The sequence below is a fragment of the Perognathus longimembris genome, chromosome 23, assembly GCF_023159225.1.
Source record: "Perognathus longimembris pacificus isolate PPM17 chromosome 23, ASM2315922v1, whole genome shotgun sequence".
Taxonomy (NCBI): domain Eukaryota; kingdom Metazoa; phylum Chordata; class Mammalia; order Rodentia; family Heteromyidae; genus Perognathus; species Perognathus longimembris.
The window spans coordinates 18440737-18456692 of record NC_063183.1 but is presented as its reverse complement, the minus strand read 5'-3'; the positions used below and the strand labels follow the sequence as shown (position 1 = coordinate 18456692).

The 15956-nt window shown below is 47.7% G+C and overlaps 1 protein-coding gene across 1 annotated transcript in view; it reads left to right on the top strand.

Moving 5' to 3' along the window:
* Hacd3 (3-hydroxyacyl-CoA dehydratase 3) overlaps positions 1-15546 on the top strand; it is a 28705-nt gene extending 13159 nt beyond the window's left edge. The window contains exons 2-11 of the mRNA XM_048332176.1: positions 1572-1614; positions 2634-2707; positions 3808-3972; positions 4985-5036; positions 6533-6643; positions 9087-9214; positions 10195-10307; positions 12565-12671; positions 13048-13179; positions 14878-15546. Coding sequence (XP_048188133.1) covers positions 1572-1614; positions 2634-2707; positions 3808-3972; positions 4985-5036; positions 6533-6643; positions 9087-9214; positions 10195-10307; positions 12565-12671; positions 13048-13179; positions 14878-14954 — 1002 coding nt within the window. The 3' untranslated portion in view covers positions 14955-15546. The remainder of the gene's footprint in view (positions 1-1571; positions 1615-2633; positions 2708-3807; positions 3973-4984; positions 5037-6532; positions 6644-9086; positions 9215-10194; positions 10308-12564; positions 12672-13047; positions 13180-14877) is intronic.
* The last annotated feature ends 410 nt before the right edge of the window (positions 15547-15956 follow it).

The window sequence follows — 15956 nt, the reverse complement described above, 5'->3', positions numbered from 1 at the left end:
TGCCTTTATAAGCTCTGTGTAATGGCAGCTCGAGGCTGCCTCCTAACCTCTGCTGTGTTAGTGGGTAGGACAAGGCCCGGCCTGCAGCCCCGCTTGAATAAAGTCTTGCCTTGCTATTGCATTTCGGAATGTCTGAGTCTCGGTGGTCTTCTTGGTGGTGGTTTCGCAACTTGGCATAACACTCAAGGCTAGGGCTTTACCACTTGAGCCACAGCATCAATTCCAGCTTTTGAGTGGTTAATTGGGGGTAAGAGTCTCACAGGGAGATTTCTGCCCAGGCTGGCTTCAAACCTTGAGCCTCAGATCTCGATCTTCTGAGTAGCTAGGATTATAGGCGTGAGCCACCAGTGCCCAGCCTATGATTTCCCTTGGTAAGTGATGAGGTGCAGAGAACTGAGCCTACAGGAGGAAGATGGAGTTAGGAGAATAACAGAATTGGAAGTAGGAGGTGGGTTGTTTCTCAGCCACTGAAACTTCAGTTCCATAGCTTCATTTAAATGATGCTGCTATGCAGCGACTCTGGAGAATAAATTTGGAGATTTTTTTTTTTTTTTTTTTTTTTTTTTTGGCCAGTCGTGGGCCTTGGACTCAGGGCCTGAGCACTGTCCCTGGCTTCTTCCCGCTCAAGGCTAGCACTCTGCCACTTGAGCCACAGCGCCGCTTCTGGCCGTTTTCTGTATATGTGGTGCTGGGGAATCGAACCTAGGGCCTCGTGTATCCGAGGCAGGCACTCTTGCCACTAGGCTATATCCCTAGCCCCAAATTTGGAGAATTTTTGAACTCTTCTAGTCTTGGTGTTTTTGGTTAGATATTAGGGGCGACTGAAGCTGAAGGCTGTTTGCATAGTTCATCTCGATTGAAGCTCCTTTCCTCATGTTGCAATATAAGGTCTCTCCTCATTAAACTTTGTCCCAACCATTGTGCTTTGTCTTAACCACCAGACTACTTTTTGCCTTTTTTTTTTGGCCAGTCCTGGGGCTTGGACTCAGGGCCTGAGCACTGTCCCTGGCTTCTTTTCTCGCTCAAGGCTAGCACTCTGCCACTTGAGCCACAGCGCCACTTCTGGCCATTTTCTGTATATGTGGTGCTGGGGAATTGAACCCAGGGCCTCATGTATACGAGGCAAGCACTCTTGCCACTAGGCCATATTCCCCAGCCCCCATTTTGCCCTTTACTACTTGTTTGGTGTTGAGCAAATGCCTTGAAAGCCACTTGATGTCTTCTCACCGCTGAACCTGTTCTGCTGGGTTCTCAGCTCAGGGATTGAGTCTTGGAAATCAGCGCATTCCCCCAATCGCATAGCATGTTGCAAGATGCGTTGTCACTGGCTGACTGAGAACCTGGTAGTTCTGCACTGTAACAGTAGTTTAGAAAGTCTTTGGGCAAGGCTGCAATCTTAAGCAGGTGGGTGCGTGGAGAAACGTCGTATAGAGATGTGAATAAGCCATGAAACATTCTCTGGGGAGGCATACGGGATAAGAGGGTGACTCTCCAAGGAGGAAGAAGTTCGGGCTTAATTTAATTTTTCTCCTCATTAACCTACCTTCTCCTATCTTGGTCTCTCTTCACAGAACCCTGCCATCAGCATCACAGAAAATGTGCTGCATTTCAAAGGTCAGTCTCTCAATGTCCGGCAGCAGCTGTTGCCGCCTAGCCTAACACCTGCTCACTTTGAGTAAGGAGCCATGTCCAGGCAGGGATTAGAGGGGTGGCCAGCCTGTCAGCCCGGAGTTGAAAAAGATCTTTCTCTTTCCTTGCACCGTTTGGGATGCGCTAAAGGAGAGGTCAGCTTCTGCTTTCATTCTCTTCCCAGGTTGGAAGCTCAAGCTCAGAGCTGTCTTTGACATAACCGAGCATTTCCATGTACCCTACAACTAACTTTCCTTCCTCCCTCCCTCTCTCCCCATACATTTCTTCCTTCCTGTGCTGGGGATCGAATCCAGGGCCTGGTGCACATTACACAAATGTTCTACCGCAGCTCTTACTGTAAAGAAAGAAACTTGCTTTCCTTTTTTAAAAAATTACATTTTTAGCTGTAACCCCTCTATATATCACCTTTATAATAATACAAATTTTTTTTAAAAAAGGAAAAATTATTTTTAGTGTTATTATGAAGGTGTTGTACAGAGGGGTTATAGTTACAGTAGTCAGGTAAAGAGTACATTTCTTTTTGGGCAATATCACCCTTTCCCCCTCTCAGTCCTCCCCCACCCTCCCCAAGTTGTATAGTTCATTTTCAAGAAAATTGCTTTCCTTAAACTGAGCCAAGATGGTACATGCACTGGATTTTTCTCAATAGGATTTAGAACCAGAATAAACATGAAAAATTTATGTATGTGCCACCTTTGGCTTTCCTTTTTGTAATCTTGCCTGTTACTTACGCTGGCCACCACCCAGCATGCAATGGGAGATTACATAAACATTCCAAAATAGGCCATCAGAGGACTCATGGAAATAAAGTTTTGCCAAGTATTTTGGCTTACCTACTTGCTGAGTATCTGCTGCCAAGCTCCCACTCATTTTGACAGGTACCATTAGTAGTTGCACAGTATTGAAAGAACTGTGCCATGCTGACTTTTGGGTAGCCCTGCTATGCTTAAGTTCACAGTAACCCATATTTCTTTTCCATGTAGCCCAGGGGCATGGTGCCAAAGGAGACAACGTCTATGAATTTCACCTGGAATTCCTAGACCTTGTGAAGCCAGAGGTACGATCTTTCCTTTCTCTGACGTGAATATTAGTAGTGTGGTGCAGTATGAGGGGCAGGAGCTGTGGGAGAGGAGATAAAAACCAAAGGGGAGTGATGGTTGTGGAGGAACTGGAACATTGGAGAACCAGAGTTGGATCTGGGCTTTGCTGTTTGTTAGCAGCATGACCTCAGTTCTTTGAGTTCCGTGTTTCTTAAGTGTGAGATGATTGGATGGCCTGGTCCCTGGGGTCCCTTCCAGCACTGTTCTTCTCTGGTTTCAGTAATGGCAGAGAAGCATGGCGCCTCTTGAGAGCAGGGTAGTTGCTTTATCTGCCTTGTGTAGATCAACATAGGAGAAGAAGCTACAATAGCAATCAGAAAGTGCTAAAATGGCTTATCTTCTTCTTCTTCTTTTTTTTTTTTTTTTCTCAGTCCTGGGGCTTGAACTCTGGGCCTGGTGCTGTCCTGAGCTTTTCAGCTCAAGGCTGAAGAATGTTCTACCACTTTGAGCCACAGTGCCATTTCCAGTTTCCCAGTGGTTAATTGGAGACAGAGAGTCTCATGGACTTTCCTGCCCAGGCTGGCTTTGAACTGCTATCCTCAGATCTCAGCCTCCTGAATAGCTAGGATTAGAGGTGTGAGCACCCAGCTAAAATGACTGATCTGTTTATTTTATTTTATTTTATTTTTTTAAAGCTGAAATGTAATTGAAGTTTCTCTTCTTTCAGAGACTGGAGGAGCTCCTTGAATATGAAGGGAAGAATCTTAATAGATTCCTGTATTTCAGTTTCCAGATTTACAAGTCTTAGCTCTGAGCTGACTGAAGCCTTTCATTTTGAGATAGTACTGATAGCCCTGGCAGAAGACAGAGAACCTGTCATGGGGCTTGTTTCAGAGACAAAGGAGAGGCTATGCAGAGAAAGAGCTGGAACAGAATCAGAGAGACACCTCTGTCTGGCCAGCTCTTTGGTGTGCTGGCCCTTGGTCTAGATTTTCTCTTTGCATTGCAAGAGCAGAGAAGGAAGGGGAAGTAAGCCTACTGCATGTGCCACTGCGCTGGCAGAGTGAAGTTCCAGCAAGGGAAAGAGGCATTCTAACATTCCCACTTCCTGTTCTAGCCCGTTTACAGACTGACTCAGCGACAGGTGAACATTACCGTGCAGAAGAAAGTGAGTCAGTGGTGGGAGAGGCTCACCAAACAGGAGAAGCGTCCGCTGTTTTTGGCCCCTGACTTTGACCGCTGGCTGGATGAATCCGATGCAGAAATGGAACTCAGAGCCAAGGTCAGTAAGGACTCTAGAACCTTGCCTTTGAAGATGGGAGAACCGAGGCGTTCAAGTTACTCAGACCACTTCAGGGTTCTCTAAGATTCTGATAGGATGGGGATGAAGGCACAATTCCTTTAACGACTTGAACCTCTTAAAATTAATCAATTCATTAATTGTTGGTCCTGGGGCTTGAACTCTGGTCTAGGTGCTGTCTCTGAGGTTTTGTGCTCCAGGATAGTGCTCTTACCACTTTGAGCTCTGTCACTTTGAGCTACAGTTCTACTTCTAATGGTTTTTGTTTTTTGTTTTTTTTTGATAGTAAATTGGAGAGAAGGCTTTCCTCTTTCCTGCTGGGACTGGCTTTGAACTGTGATCCTCAGATCTCAGTCTTCTGAGTATCTAGGATTATAGGTGTGAGCCACTGGTGCCTGGCCCTGGACTTTTAAGGCAGTACTCACCATGTATATTGTAGACTACTTCAATGGAGATTTATCTGGTACTTTTATGACTACTCCAGTGATGGGTTTGGAGAGAAGATACAGAAGAAAAGTCTCATTTGTGTGTGTGTTTTGTGTGCTGTGTGTGTGTGTGAGTGCACACGCTCATACGTGCATGCATGTATCCATGCGTGTAGATGTGCATGCCGGTCCTGAGGCTTGAACTTGGCCTTGGTGCTGTCTCTGAGCTTTTGTTCTTAGGGCTAGCACTCTGCCACTTGAACTGCAGCTCCACTTCTGGCTTTTTGGGTGGTTAATTGGAGACGAGTCCCATGGATTTTTCCTGCCCTGGCTGTCTTTGAACCGTGATCCTCAGATCTCAGCCTTCTGAGTAGGTAGGATTACAGGCATGAGCCATTGGTGCTGGCTGAGTCAGGCTTTTTAACACCATGAGCCGGGTCCTTTTCCCGGTGGAGCGTGCACAGGCGGAGGTGGTTTCAGAGAGCAAGATCACTTGCCCAGCAGATGGGCTTTTACAGGCATCTGGGAATCCTTATGAGTCCTTGAGAAGTTTCTGTCTTCATTTCTAGGAAGAAGAACGCCTGAATAAACTCAGAATGGAAAGTGAAGGTTCCCCTGAAAGTAAGTTGCCCCTTCTGGGCGTGTAACCAGCAGTCAACTGCTCGTGGGGGTGGGGGTGGATGGGATGGGGTCACCCCAGAGAAAGTTTGGGTGTGTGTATGACAAGTCTGATGCCTGTATCTGACGCCTAAGCTATGCACACCCACCTCAGAAGCCGCCCTTTAAGTTTCCTGTTTGTGCCAATTGCCAGGGCTGGTGTGGCAGAATGGAAGAACTTCAGTCTCCTGGACTGGGCTGAGGGCACAAGGTACCCAAAGCCTGCAGAGGCATGGGGAATGTGCGTGGGTCTAGGCTGCTCTCCTTCACCCTCGTGTTTCTCTCCCACCGGAGACCTGAGGGGCTGTACCAGAGATAAATGTGAAGAGAATTCTGTATAGTCCTATACAGAATCTTTACTATACATGAATCTTTAAAAAAAATCAATTTCTGGGCTAGGAATGTAGCTTAGTGGTAGAGTGGTAGAGGCGAGCATGTGCTGGTCTGTGAAGAGCTAGCTCTAAACAGAAGAAAGAAAGAAATAATTGTTCCAAGTTGCCCTTTGCTCACATTTTGTGGCACTTACCCCGCGTGACATATAAGGAAGGGGAAAGGGGTGTGTGTGTGTGTGTGTGTGTGTATGTGTGTGTGTACGTGCGCTGGCACTGGCTCTTGAACTCAGGGCCTGGGCGCTGTCCCTTAGTTTTCTCACTCAAGGCTGGCACTCTGCTTGAGCCACAGCTCCACTTCTGGCTTTTTGCTGGTTCTTTGGAGATTAGAGTCTCATGAACTTTCCTGCCCTGGCTGGCTTGCACCTGTGATCCTCAGATCTGTTTCCTAAGTAGCCTTACAGACTCGAGCCTTTGAGGTCCAGCCTGAGCCCTGGTCTTGAGGACTGTCCTTTCCTTTTCCCTCCTTGGACTCGGTTATGGTTCTAAGTTCCTTCCTTCTCCCTTCACTCTAGTCAGCTGCACCTTCACAAGCGGTGTCACAAACCAACACTGTCCCTGTGTTGTCATTTGCCATGGTTCTCCTTTGGTTTTGTCCTCATCCTGCGCGTCAAGGCCCACATCAGACACCAGCCTCACCACACACACTTGCCTGGGGCCTGCTGCCATTTTCCCACCTTGAAAATTTCAACTTTCCTGGTTACTGTCCGGCATGCATTGTGACCTTGCAGTTGAAGGTGTTTGAGAGCAGCATCCTGTGGTTGTGGGTTCCCCTTTGTACCCCAGCTGTGCCTCTCACAGGGCCTGGCACACTGGGTGCTCACCTAGTGGTGACTGGCTAAGGTGAGCAAGAGTCAGGATGACTCGTGTTTCCTTTACTGTTACCACTCGTTGGAGCTAGTGACTTGTGTGACCTTGACGCTGTGATGCCACCCCAGAGGTCACGGTTTTGTGCCGGGGGAATATCTTTCTCCTGGGCTTGCGGATTTGGTAAGGGCTGGAAGTTGTCCAGATACACTTCCTCTCTGTGGCCATTGCAGTTACAGTTCACCACCTTGCTTTGCTTTTCAGCTCTCACAAGCTTGAAGAAAGGATACCTGTTCATGTACAACCTTGTGCAGTTCTTGGGGTTCTCCTGGGTCTTTGTCAACCTGACAGTGCGGTTCTGTATCTTGGGGAAAGGCAAGTATAACTTTTCCCTTTCTCTCGGTAGTTTGGCCCAGTGCTCCTCCACAGCAGTTGGCGTGGCGCCTCTTGCCTCTCACGGTGCTTTCAAGCGCCCAGTTCCCTTGGCCTTGCAAAACAGGCCTGCTGGATATTCTTCCATGGAGCAAGCAGGGAACAGGCCCAGAGATTTTGCTTCTGCAAATAGGCTTTAAACCAGTCAGTCTATAGGCTGGGCACAGTGGCTCATGCATGTAATCCTAGCTACTCTAGGGGGCAGATTTGGGAGGATTGCAGTTAAAGGCCAGCCCTGGTCAAATGTCTACCAATGAGAGATTAGTTTGAAAAACTAATTAGTTTGAAACAACAGCAACAACAAATTTTGACTTTTCTTTTTTTTTTTTTTTTGCCAGTCCTGGGTCTTGAACTCAGGGCCTGAGCACTGTCCCTGGCTTCCTTTTGCTCAAGGCTAGCACTCTGCCACTTGAGCCACAGCGCCACTTCTGGCCATTTTCTGTATATGTGGTGCTGGGGAATTGAACCCAGGGCTTCATGTATACGAGGCAAGCTCTCTTGCCACTAGGCCATATCCCCAGCCCAACTTTTAACTTTTCTTTATTTTGTAAAATAGGTATATGGTGGGAACTCTAAATATATGGAAAATGTAAATTCTAGAAAGAAAACAGCTGGGGCTGGAGGTGTGGCTCAAGTATAGTAGAATGCCTTCCCAACAAGTACAAGGCACTGAGTTCAAATCCCACTACTGCTTCCCCCCCCCAAAAAAAAATGACAAGAAAAACAAGAAGGAAAAAGGTGTCGAGTACAGGCCTAGCTGGGCAAAAATCAACTAAAGCCCTCCCAGTCTCAACAAGAAAAGCTGGGTGGTGGTAGCACCCTGTCTATCACCCAGCTATGAGAGAGGCATAAGTAGAAAGATTGTGGTTCAGGTCATCTTGGGCAAAAACATGATATCCTGTGTCAAAAAAATAACAAAAACAAAAAGGGCCAGGGTCTTGACTCAAGTCTGTATAGCACCCAACTAGCAAGCAGAAGGCTCTGAATTCAAACTGCAGTACTACCAAGAAAAGAAAAGTCCCGCAGACTATTCTACAATTTTCCGCCTGTGGTTTGTAAGAGGTGAGTCACAGCTAGCTGTAGAGTCACTTGAACAAACTTGTTTTCTTGTGGTGCTAGGGATTGAACTCAGGGCCTTGTATCTGCTAGGCAAGCGCTCTGCCATGGAATTGCACTCTCCAGCCCTTAGAATAGTGAAACATTTAGAACACAGATTGCAAAATTGTATAAGCAATATTATAATTCTGTAACTACAAGAGAAAGAATAGAAAAAAGAGACTAGAAAGAAACATAGGGAACTATGAATAGTAAGGGAGCAGAGATTACTCCTTAAGTACCTCTGATTTTTCCTGTTTTCCAAACTTCCTTAAATTAGTAAGTTTTATGTTTATTATTTATTGGGCTTGAACTCAGGGAGTAGGCACCGGTCCCTTAGCTTTTTATGGTTAATTGGGCATAAGAATCTTCACAAACTTTCCTGCCCAGCCTGTCTTTTTTTTTTTTTTTTGGCCAGTCCTGGGCCTTGGACTCAGGGCCTGAGCACTGTCCCTGGCTTCTTTTTGCTCAAGGCTAGCACTCTGCCACTTGAGCCACAGCGCCACTTCTGGCCGTTTTCTGTATATGTGGTGCTGGGGAATCGAACCCAGGGCTTCATGTATACGAGGCAAGCACTCTTGCCACTAGGCCAATATCCCCAGCCCCCCAGACTGTCTTAACCCCAGTCCTCAGCTCTCAGCCTCCTGAGTAGCTGGCATTTATAGGTGTGAGGCACTGGTTCTAGGCTAGGGAAAGGTTTTTGAAGACCTAAAAGGCACTCACATACTATCCGAATATGGTGTGTTTTTTTTTTTGTTGTTGTTTGTTTGTTTTGTTTTTGCTGGTTCTGGGCCTTGAACTCTGGGCTTGGGCACTGTTCCTAAGCTCCTTTTGTTCAAGGCTATCACTCTAAAACTTGAGCAGCTGTGGCACCACTTCTGGCTTGATTAATTGGAGATAAGAAATGGACTCACAGCCTTATCTATGAAACTGTAACTCCTCTTCACTTTGACAATAAAGAAAAAGAAAAAAAAAGAGAATCTCACAGGTTTTCCTGGTCTGGCTGGCTTCAAGCCACGATCCTCAGATCTCAGCCTCCTGAATAGCTAGGGTGACATGCGTGAGCTGCCAGCACCCCGCTTGAATGTGGGTTTAATCTGTGGTAGTATGAAACAGTATACTCTGTATGCATCCAATCCTTAAAATATCATTTGTGCTTTAATCTTGTCATTCCACGTTAGGAATTTGTCCTTAGGAGGTTAATAATGATGTGTACAATTATGCTAAGAGGACCAGAATACTGGTTGAACTTCACTGATGGTGTTACCTTAACCTGCATCTATGTCCACAGAGTCCTTTTATGACACTTTCCACTCTGTGGCCGACATGATGTATTTCTGCCAGATGTTAGCACTTGTGGAAACCATCAATGCCGCGATTGGAGTCACTAGCTCGCCAGTGTTGCCTTCTCTCCTCCAGGTACTGAGCGGGGGAGGGGGAGGGGAGGGCGAATGATTTCAGTATGTATCTGATGTGCCACACCTCAGTTATTATTAGGAATGTCTGTATACATGGAAATAGCCATGTTTTAAAAGAACATTTTAGATCTGTCCAAGGTAGATGTTTACAGCTGGGTGCTAGTGGCTTATGCTTGTAATTCCAGCTGTTCAAGAGGCTGCGCCTCTTACCACCAAATAACCATCGATAAGGTGGAAGTGAGCTGTGGCTCCAAGTGGTAGAATGTTAGCCTTGAGCTTTTAAAAAAGCACAGGGGCAGTGCCCGGGCCCTGAGTTCAAGCCCCACAACTGACCAAAGGGGAAAGAACAAGATAAAAATAAAAACGAGGGTGTCAGTTGAGTATGCTGGTGTTTTTGTACTCTAGTTACTTGGAGATGAGGAATTTAGTGCCAGTCACAACAACAACAAAGCCCCCAATAAAACAAGACCAGCTGGTGGCCAGGAAATAGTTTTTAAAAAGAACCGGAGCTGGCAGACCAGAAGGGAGCCGCAGGTGCTGGAGGGTTTGGAAGTGAGCAGCACCTGGCATGGCTCCTGGTGGGCTGTAGCCAGGAGCAGCACGTTACAGAACAGTGCACGCAGTGATGTCACCACGTTTAAAAACAGGCAGAAGGAAAGAGTGTGCTGTGTGGAAGTTACACACAGGCATCTGTGAAGTGACAGGACAATGCTCACACACGTGGCTATGGAGGCAGCCACAGGTGTTCGCTGGCAGTATTCTATGTGTGTGTGTGTGGCATTTATGATGTACCAGGGCACACAAAAGCACCCAGCTGGCTTGCATACTTAAACCCACCCTTGTAGCTGGAAAGGAGCAGACTCATTGGCGCCTTCTCTGTTCTCTTCTTTCTCTCACCTAGTGGGACTGCAGAAAGCATTTATGTGGCACCTATACGTGTTTCTAACTTGTTCTTTTTTCTCTTTTGGGTCTTTTTAATAGCTTCTTGGAAGAAATTTTATTTTGTTTATTGTCTTTGGCACCATGGAAGAAATGCAGAACAAAGCTGTGGTTTTCTTTGTGTTTTATTTTTGGAGCATGATTGAAATTTTCAGGTGAGTACAAATGCCAGGATATTTGGATGCCTCTCCCTCTCCTAGTTCTCTTTGTGAGGGGCTCCCTTTAGGTTTGGGTTAGGGATGTGGAGAATTCTTTTTTTTTTTTTTAAACAATTAGCCATGCATTAGTTTTCTGAAGGTGGGGGTGTTCGCTGTGACATTTCCACACATATATCACCAATCATCTCTCTTCTTGTAACAGGTTTCATTGTTTTATTTTTCTACATGCAAATGAGCTGTTCTGCCATGTTCATCCTCATTCACTGTTAGCGCTCCTCCCTCCTGCTGCTAGCCAGCACCCCTATCTGAGCCTTTCCACTTTGCTATCACTTTTTTGTTTTGTTTTGTTTTCCAATGCTGGTAGCAGGGCTTGAACTCAGGGCCTCACACCCGTGGCTGGCACTCAACCCCCTGAGCTATATGCATGTGTGTGTATTGAGTGCACCAAAGGGTTTCATGTTTCAGATATGGATTAGATATTTTGTTCTGAATAACCCTCTCTGTTGCTTTCTCTTCCCCAATCCCTGTTGATGAGCAGCTTTTGTTGAGATTCCATATACTATTGAGCATGTGGGGAATTCCAGCCACATTAGTGTGCTCTGCAGAACTGAGGTGGATCATTTTAAAGCAGTGATTGGGACCTGTGTACTAGGGAGCAGAAGAGAAGCAGAGAAATGAATCATCAAATCAAGCATAGAACGAATACTCTTGTAATCCCACCATTCAGCAGACTGGGGCAGGAGGATTTGTGAGTTCAAGGTCAGCCTGGGCTACATAGTGAGTTCTAGGTCAGCTTGGACCACATTAGGAGAACCTATCTCGAAAAAGAAAAGAGAAAGTCTGTCTTTACTGTGACTGTGGCATCTGGTCGTGTTCAAATACCCAAGGCCCATCCACAAGGAATGTACTTGAAATATAAAGTTGAAGGAAGAGTCCACATTGTGTGGAATTGGTCAAGATAGCTTACTAGAAAGGATAGTAGATGAATTCTTTTAGGGTAAGGTGTCATGGCTCCTGTCAGTAATCCTAGCTATTTAGGAGGCTAGAAATTCGGAGGACTGTGGTTTGAGGCCAGACCTCAATTCTTGTGTGTCTGTGTGCCAATCACAGCATCTGCTCTTCTTGGGTTACTTCCTTACAGCTGGGCTCTGCCATTTAAGCCACGCCCCCTGCTCAGCTCTTCTGCTGGTTAAAGAGTGTCACACACTTTTCTGTTTTCATTGGCTTCAAACTGGGATCCTTTAGGTTTCAGGCTCCTAACTAGAATTACAGGAGTGAGCCAGCTCAAACCTCAGCTCTACAAGCAAAAAGTTGGCAAGATCCCATTTCAGTCAGTGTGCTGGGCATGGTGGAGAATGCCTGTAACCCCAGCCACAAGTGCGGGTGTAGGGAGAAGATCAACCCAGGCAAAAAGGCTAAACTCTACCGAAAAGGCTGGGGATGTAGCTCAAAGGGTGGGGCACCTGCCCCCCATCCTCCTAAAGAGTCTTACTATCCATGTTGGTCAGAGAGTTCCCTGGAAACAGCAGCTCTGTCAGTGAAGGGAGCCAGCCTGATTGGAGTTGGTGGTAGATAGCCAGTGTAAGGTTCGCCAGAAAGGAAACCCAGAAAGGAGTTTGTTGGGGGGTGAGCAAACTGCTAGCCCACACAGGATGGAGGCATGGGGAGACGAAGAGCAAGGGAGAAGGGAAAAAGAGAAGGAAAGAGCAAGGGAGAGTAAGAAAAGCAAAGAGTGGGGACCGTGTTGAGCCGGATTGTATAGGCAAAGGCGGGATGTATGGCCAGGTGGATTGGGTGTGACCTTAGAGGATGAGGGGGTAACTGCCTCCAAGTGTGCCAGTTACCTAGGTAACGCAGGTACTGGGTGCAGACTTAAACAGGTGGGGGGCATCTGCATGGAGCCCTCCTGGGGGTGGACCTTAATGTCAGGACTCAATTCTGTTCTAAAGAAGCGTGTGTGCGTGCACGCCTGTGTGCCAGTATGAGGACTTGAACTCTGGGCCTCAGCACTGTTCCTTAGCTTTTGCATTCAAAGCTGGCACTCAGCATTTGAGCCACATTTCCATTTCGGGCTTTTTGCTGGTTAATTGGAGGTAAGAGTCTCATGGGCTTTGCTGGTGGGGCTGGCCTCAAACTGCGGTCCTCAGATCCGAGTCTCGAGTAGCCTGGGTTATAGGCTGGAGCCACACACATGCATGGTGGTGTAAGTGGTGTTCAGCCCCTGAAGATTTCTCCCGGTGTCTGCTCCTGACAGGTACCCCTTCTACATGCTCACGTGCATCGACATGGACTGGAAGGTGCTCACCTGGCTGCGCTACACCGTGTGGATTCCCGTATACCCTCTGGGATGCTTGGCGGAAGGTACTTCCAGAAGCAGATTTCCTAGCCAGGCCCCAAGGCTGCCCCATGGCCTCAGCTGCCAGCCTGAGCCTGCTTTGGTCTGGGAACTCGGGGACTGGGCTGCTCAGGATTTCCTCCCTGCCCCCTTTCCCTCGCCAGTGTGGGTTTGGCAGCTGGGTGGTTGTGCATGGCGGGCTCTCCATTGGTTCTTAGGAGGGTGTGAGGTACGATTCCTCTCCGGCGCCACGCTCGCGTTCCCCCCCCCCCCCCCCCCCGCATGGGGACTTGGGGAGGGAAGCGGCAGCCCAGCTTCGTGTCCGGCGGAGGAGGCGCAGCCAGCGCTCTCGCTGGGGCGGGCTGGCCGTGTCCCTGCTCTGAGCGCTCCTTCCGTCCGCAGCTGTGTCTGTGATCCAGTCCATCCCTGTGTTCAACGAGTCGGGAAGATTCAGTTTTACACTGCCATATCCGGTGAAAATCAAAGTTCGATTTTCCTTCTTCCTTCAGGTTTATCTTATAATGCTATTTCTAGGTAAGTGTTTGCTCTGTGACATAGCCTTTTTCCTGCTGAATGGTTCAGAGTTTTATATGTCCTTACTGGCTAGCTCTTTCTGGAAGAGTACATAGACTTAGAGGAGATTTATGTGGCAAAAACCAGACCCACTAGGAATGTCTGCCACAGCCACAGAGCAGGAGCCGACCTGGGCTCCGGCGGCCTGTGCACTCCTCATTGCTGGGTCCATAGCAAATCATCCCAAGGCTTAGTGAGGCAGTGGAGAATGGCAAACATGCCTTGTGTCCCGTGGTTCTAGCTCCAGGTCTCTCCTGGTGGGCAGGGGATGTGTGCTCGGCTCACTCCAGTTGCTGTGCGCCCCCCCCCATGAGGCCACCCGTGGGCAGCCAAGAGCAGGTGGAGAGACCTACACAGTGTAATCACAGAAGGGAAGGGATCCAGTATGGCCCTGCCTGTGCTGGAGAAGGCTGCACAGTTAGAGGCTGGCCATCCCAGACGCTGACGCCGGAAGCTGGCGTCCTGGCCATTGGTATTCTAGAGAAGACCTACTTCCTCCAGGGACGAGCGGGTCAAACCTCCTTGTTCCCTACTTTAGCACAGGCGTATTCATTTCAGAAGAATTTCTAACCAAATAGCTTTCTGTGGCCGTGGGCTAGGAAGGCTTCTTGAGTTTGTGAAGTGACAGATCGGGAGCTGTTGTCTTGTGGTTCACTGTGCAGTCCAGCGCTGCGGCAGCATGAAGCAGCGCAGGGCATGCGTGGGAAGGGGGAGGAAAGGTTGGGGAGACACGGGGGATAGAACTATGTCAGCACATGGGCTGGGGATATGGCCTAGTGGCAAGAGTGCTTGCCTCGTATACATGAGGCCCTGGGTTCAATTCCCCAGCACCACATATACAGAAAATGGCCAGAAGTGGCGCTGTGGCTCAAGTGGCAGAGTGCTAGCCTTGAGCAGGAAGAAGCCAGGGACAGTGCTCAGGCCCTGAGTCCAAGCCCCAGGACTGGCAAAAAAAAAAAAAAAAAAGAAATATGTCAGCACACACTCATCCAGCATCTTTGTATTGTTTATATTGGTGCACACTCTAATTTGTACGATTTTAACAGTATATTTAGTTGGTAATTTATATGGTTCTTACTCTTCAAGGTGAAGTAAATCTTAATTTCAAGACCAATTAGCACTTAATAGGTCAAAGCCTTGTTTTTTTTTTTACAGCTACTCATTTTTTTCACAGTAAGTTTATAAAATTAAGGCTAAGCTACAGCTTACTCAGTGATCACATGGTACAATTTGTGACAGACTTTGAAATCCTTTCCTGTCACTGAATGGCGGTTCTAGAGGAGTGTCTTACACCCTTTAGACTGTTGTTTACTTCATGCTCCTGAGTAGCCCCGCAGTGAAAGTTGCTTCCTCACTCCTGAGTTAATGCATTTCACTGTACACAAGGGAAAAAGAAACATATTGAACTGTGCTTGCTGAAATACGTAGGTTGGGGTGTGCTGAGTCTGCATTGAGCTGCCTACGTGAGGAGATAGGCGCTACAATGCAGTAACGTCTTAGAGAGCTTACTTTTATTTAAACACTTTATAGTAAAATGTGGAGAAAATGAGTGCATTTGTGTTGTCTGGAGGGCTGTTACTGCCACCCCACCCAGAGCTTCCGCTTCCGCTCACGAGGGACAAGGTCTGCTGTTCTCACCACCGCGCTTTCTTTCCTCAGGGCTGTACATAAATTTTCGTCACCTTTATAAGCAGCGCAGGCGGCGCTATGGGCAAAAAAAGAAGAAGATCCACTGAGGAGACTCAGATAGACAGCTTCCCGCCAGTTTGAGCCTCATCTGTGATTCTTACTGTTTTATCTTGTCCTGATGTAAGTTTTTTTAAAGTTCAAACACGCTCTCCGTGAGTCCATCTTTCTCACCCTCACATTCCTGAACTCCCTGTACTGTTAGCTAGGGCTTGCATGACACAGAACCCCTCCCCCCCAAGCGGGTTCACTCCTGTGTACTAACGGCAGCCATGCCTGCACCCCAGCCGCTTGTCAGTGTGGTGTGTGCCCGCCAAGGACGGCGCCAGCCTCATCCTGAGGCTCAAGCAGCCTCGCCATTTACAATTTGCGCTACGTCAGCTCTTGCTTTTTGTGAAAAACGACCATTACTCCACAGAAGGCTGTTGGAAGCGACTGGGGCAGGACTGTATCTGGGGGATTCCTTTTGTAGTGGGGTGTTAGTTACAGGTGTTTCTGGGGAACACCGTACATCTAACATCTGTTGGCCTGACTACACCTGTCACTGCAGTGCTTGCTCATGTGGGCAGGAACGAGGCGGAGCGAGTCAAGTGAAACCAATCACAGCTGTGATCACTTCCTCCCCAGCTACATCGGAACTCTTTTTAATGCTAGAGAAAGAGGGTCTGCAACTTAGAGACTCGTTAGTTTACGAGCGGTCCTGGGCCACCTGGCAGGAGGCAGCCTGGGCCGCAGGCTGTCCTTCCTTCCATATTTCTGTGTCTGAGAAGTGACACACACAATGCATTTCCGACCCTCAAAACACTAGCTTTTTCTTTTTTTACCTGTTTGCAGTGTGTCACAGAGCAGGGACTTTGGGAACAACCAGCCAATCCTTTAACAAGGATTCCTGGCAAAAAACCCACCAAGAGAGGAACTGACAGCAGTTAAACATTATGGTAAAAAAAAAGTCAGATTCCTCTTATAACATTCCATGTAGACCAAGTAAAAGTGTTAGCAGTAACCCTTGTATGGGAAGCTGGGGCCCGGTAGCTCTCTCTCCTGCCATCCCC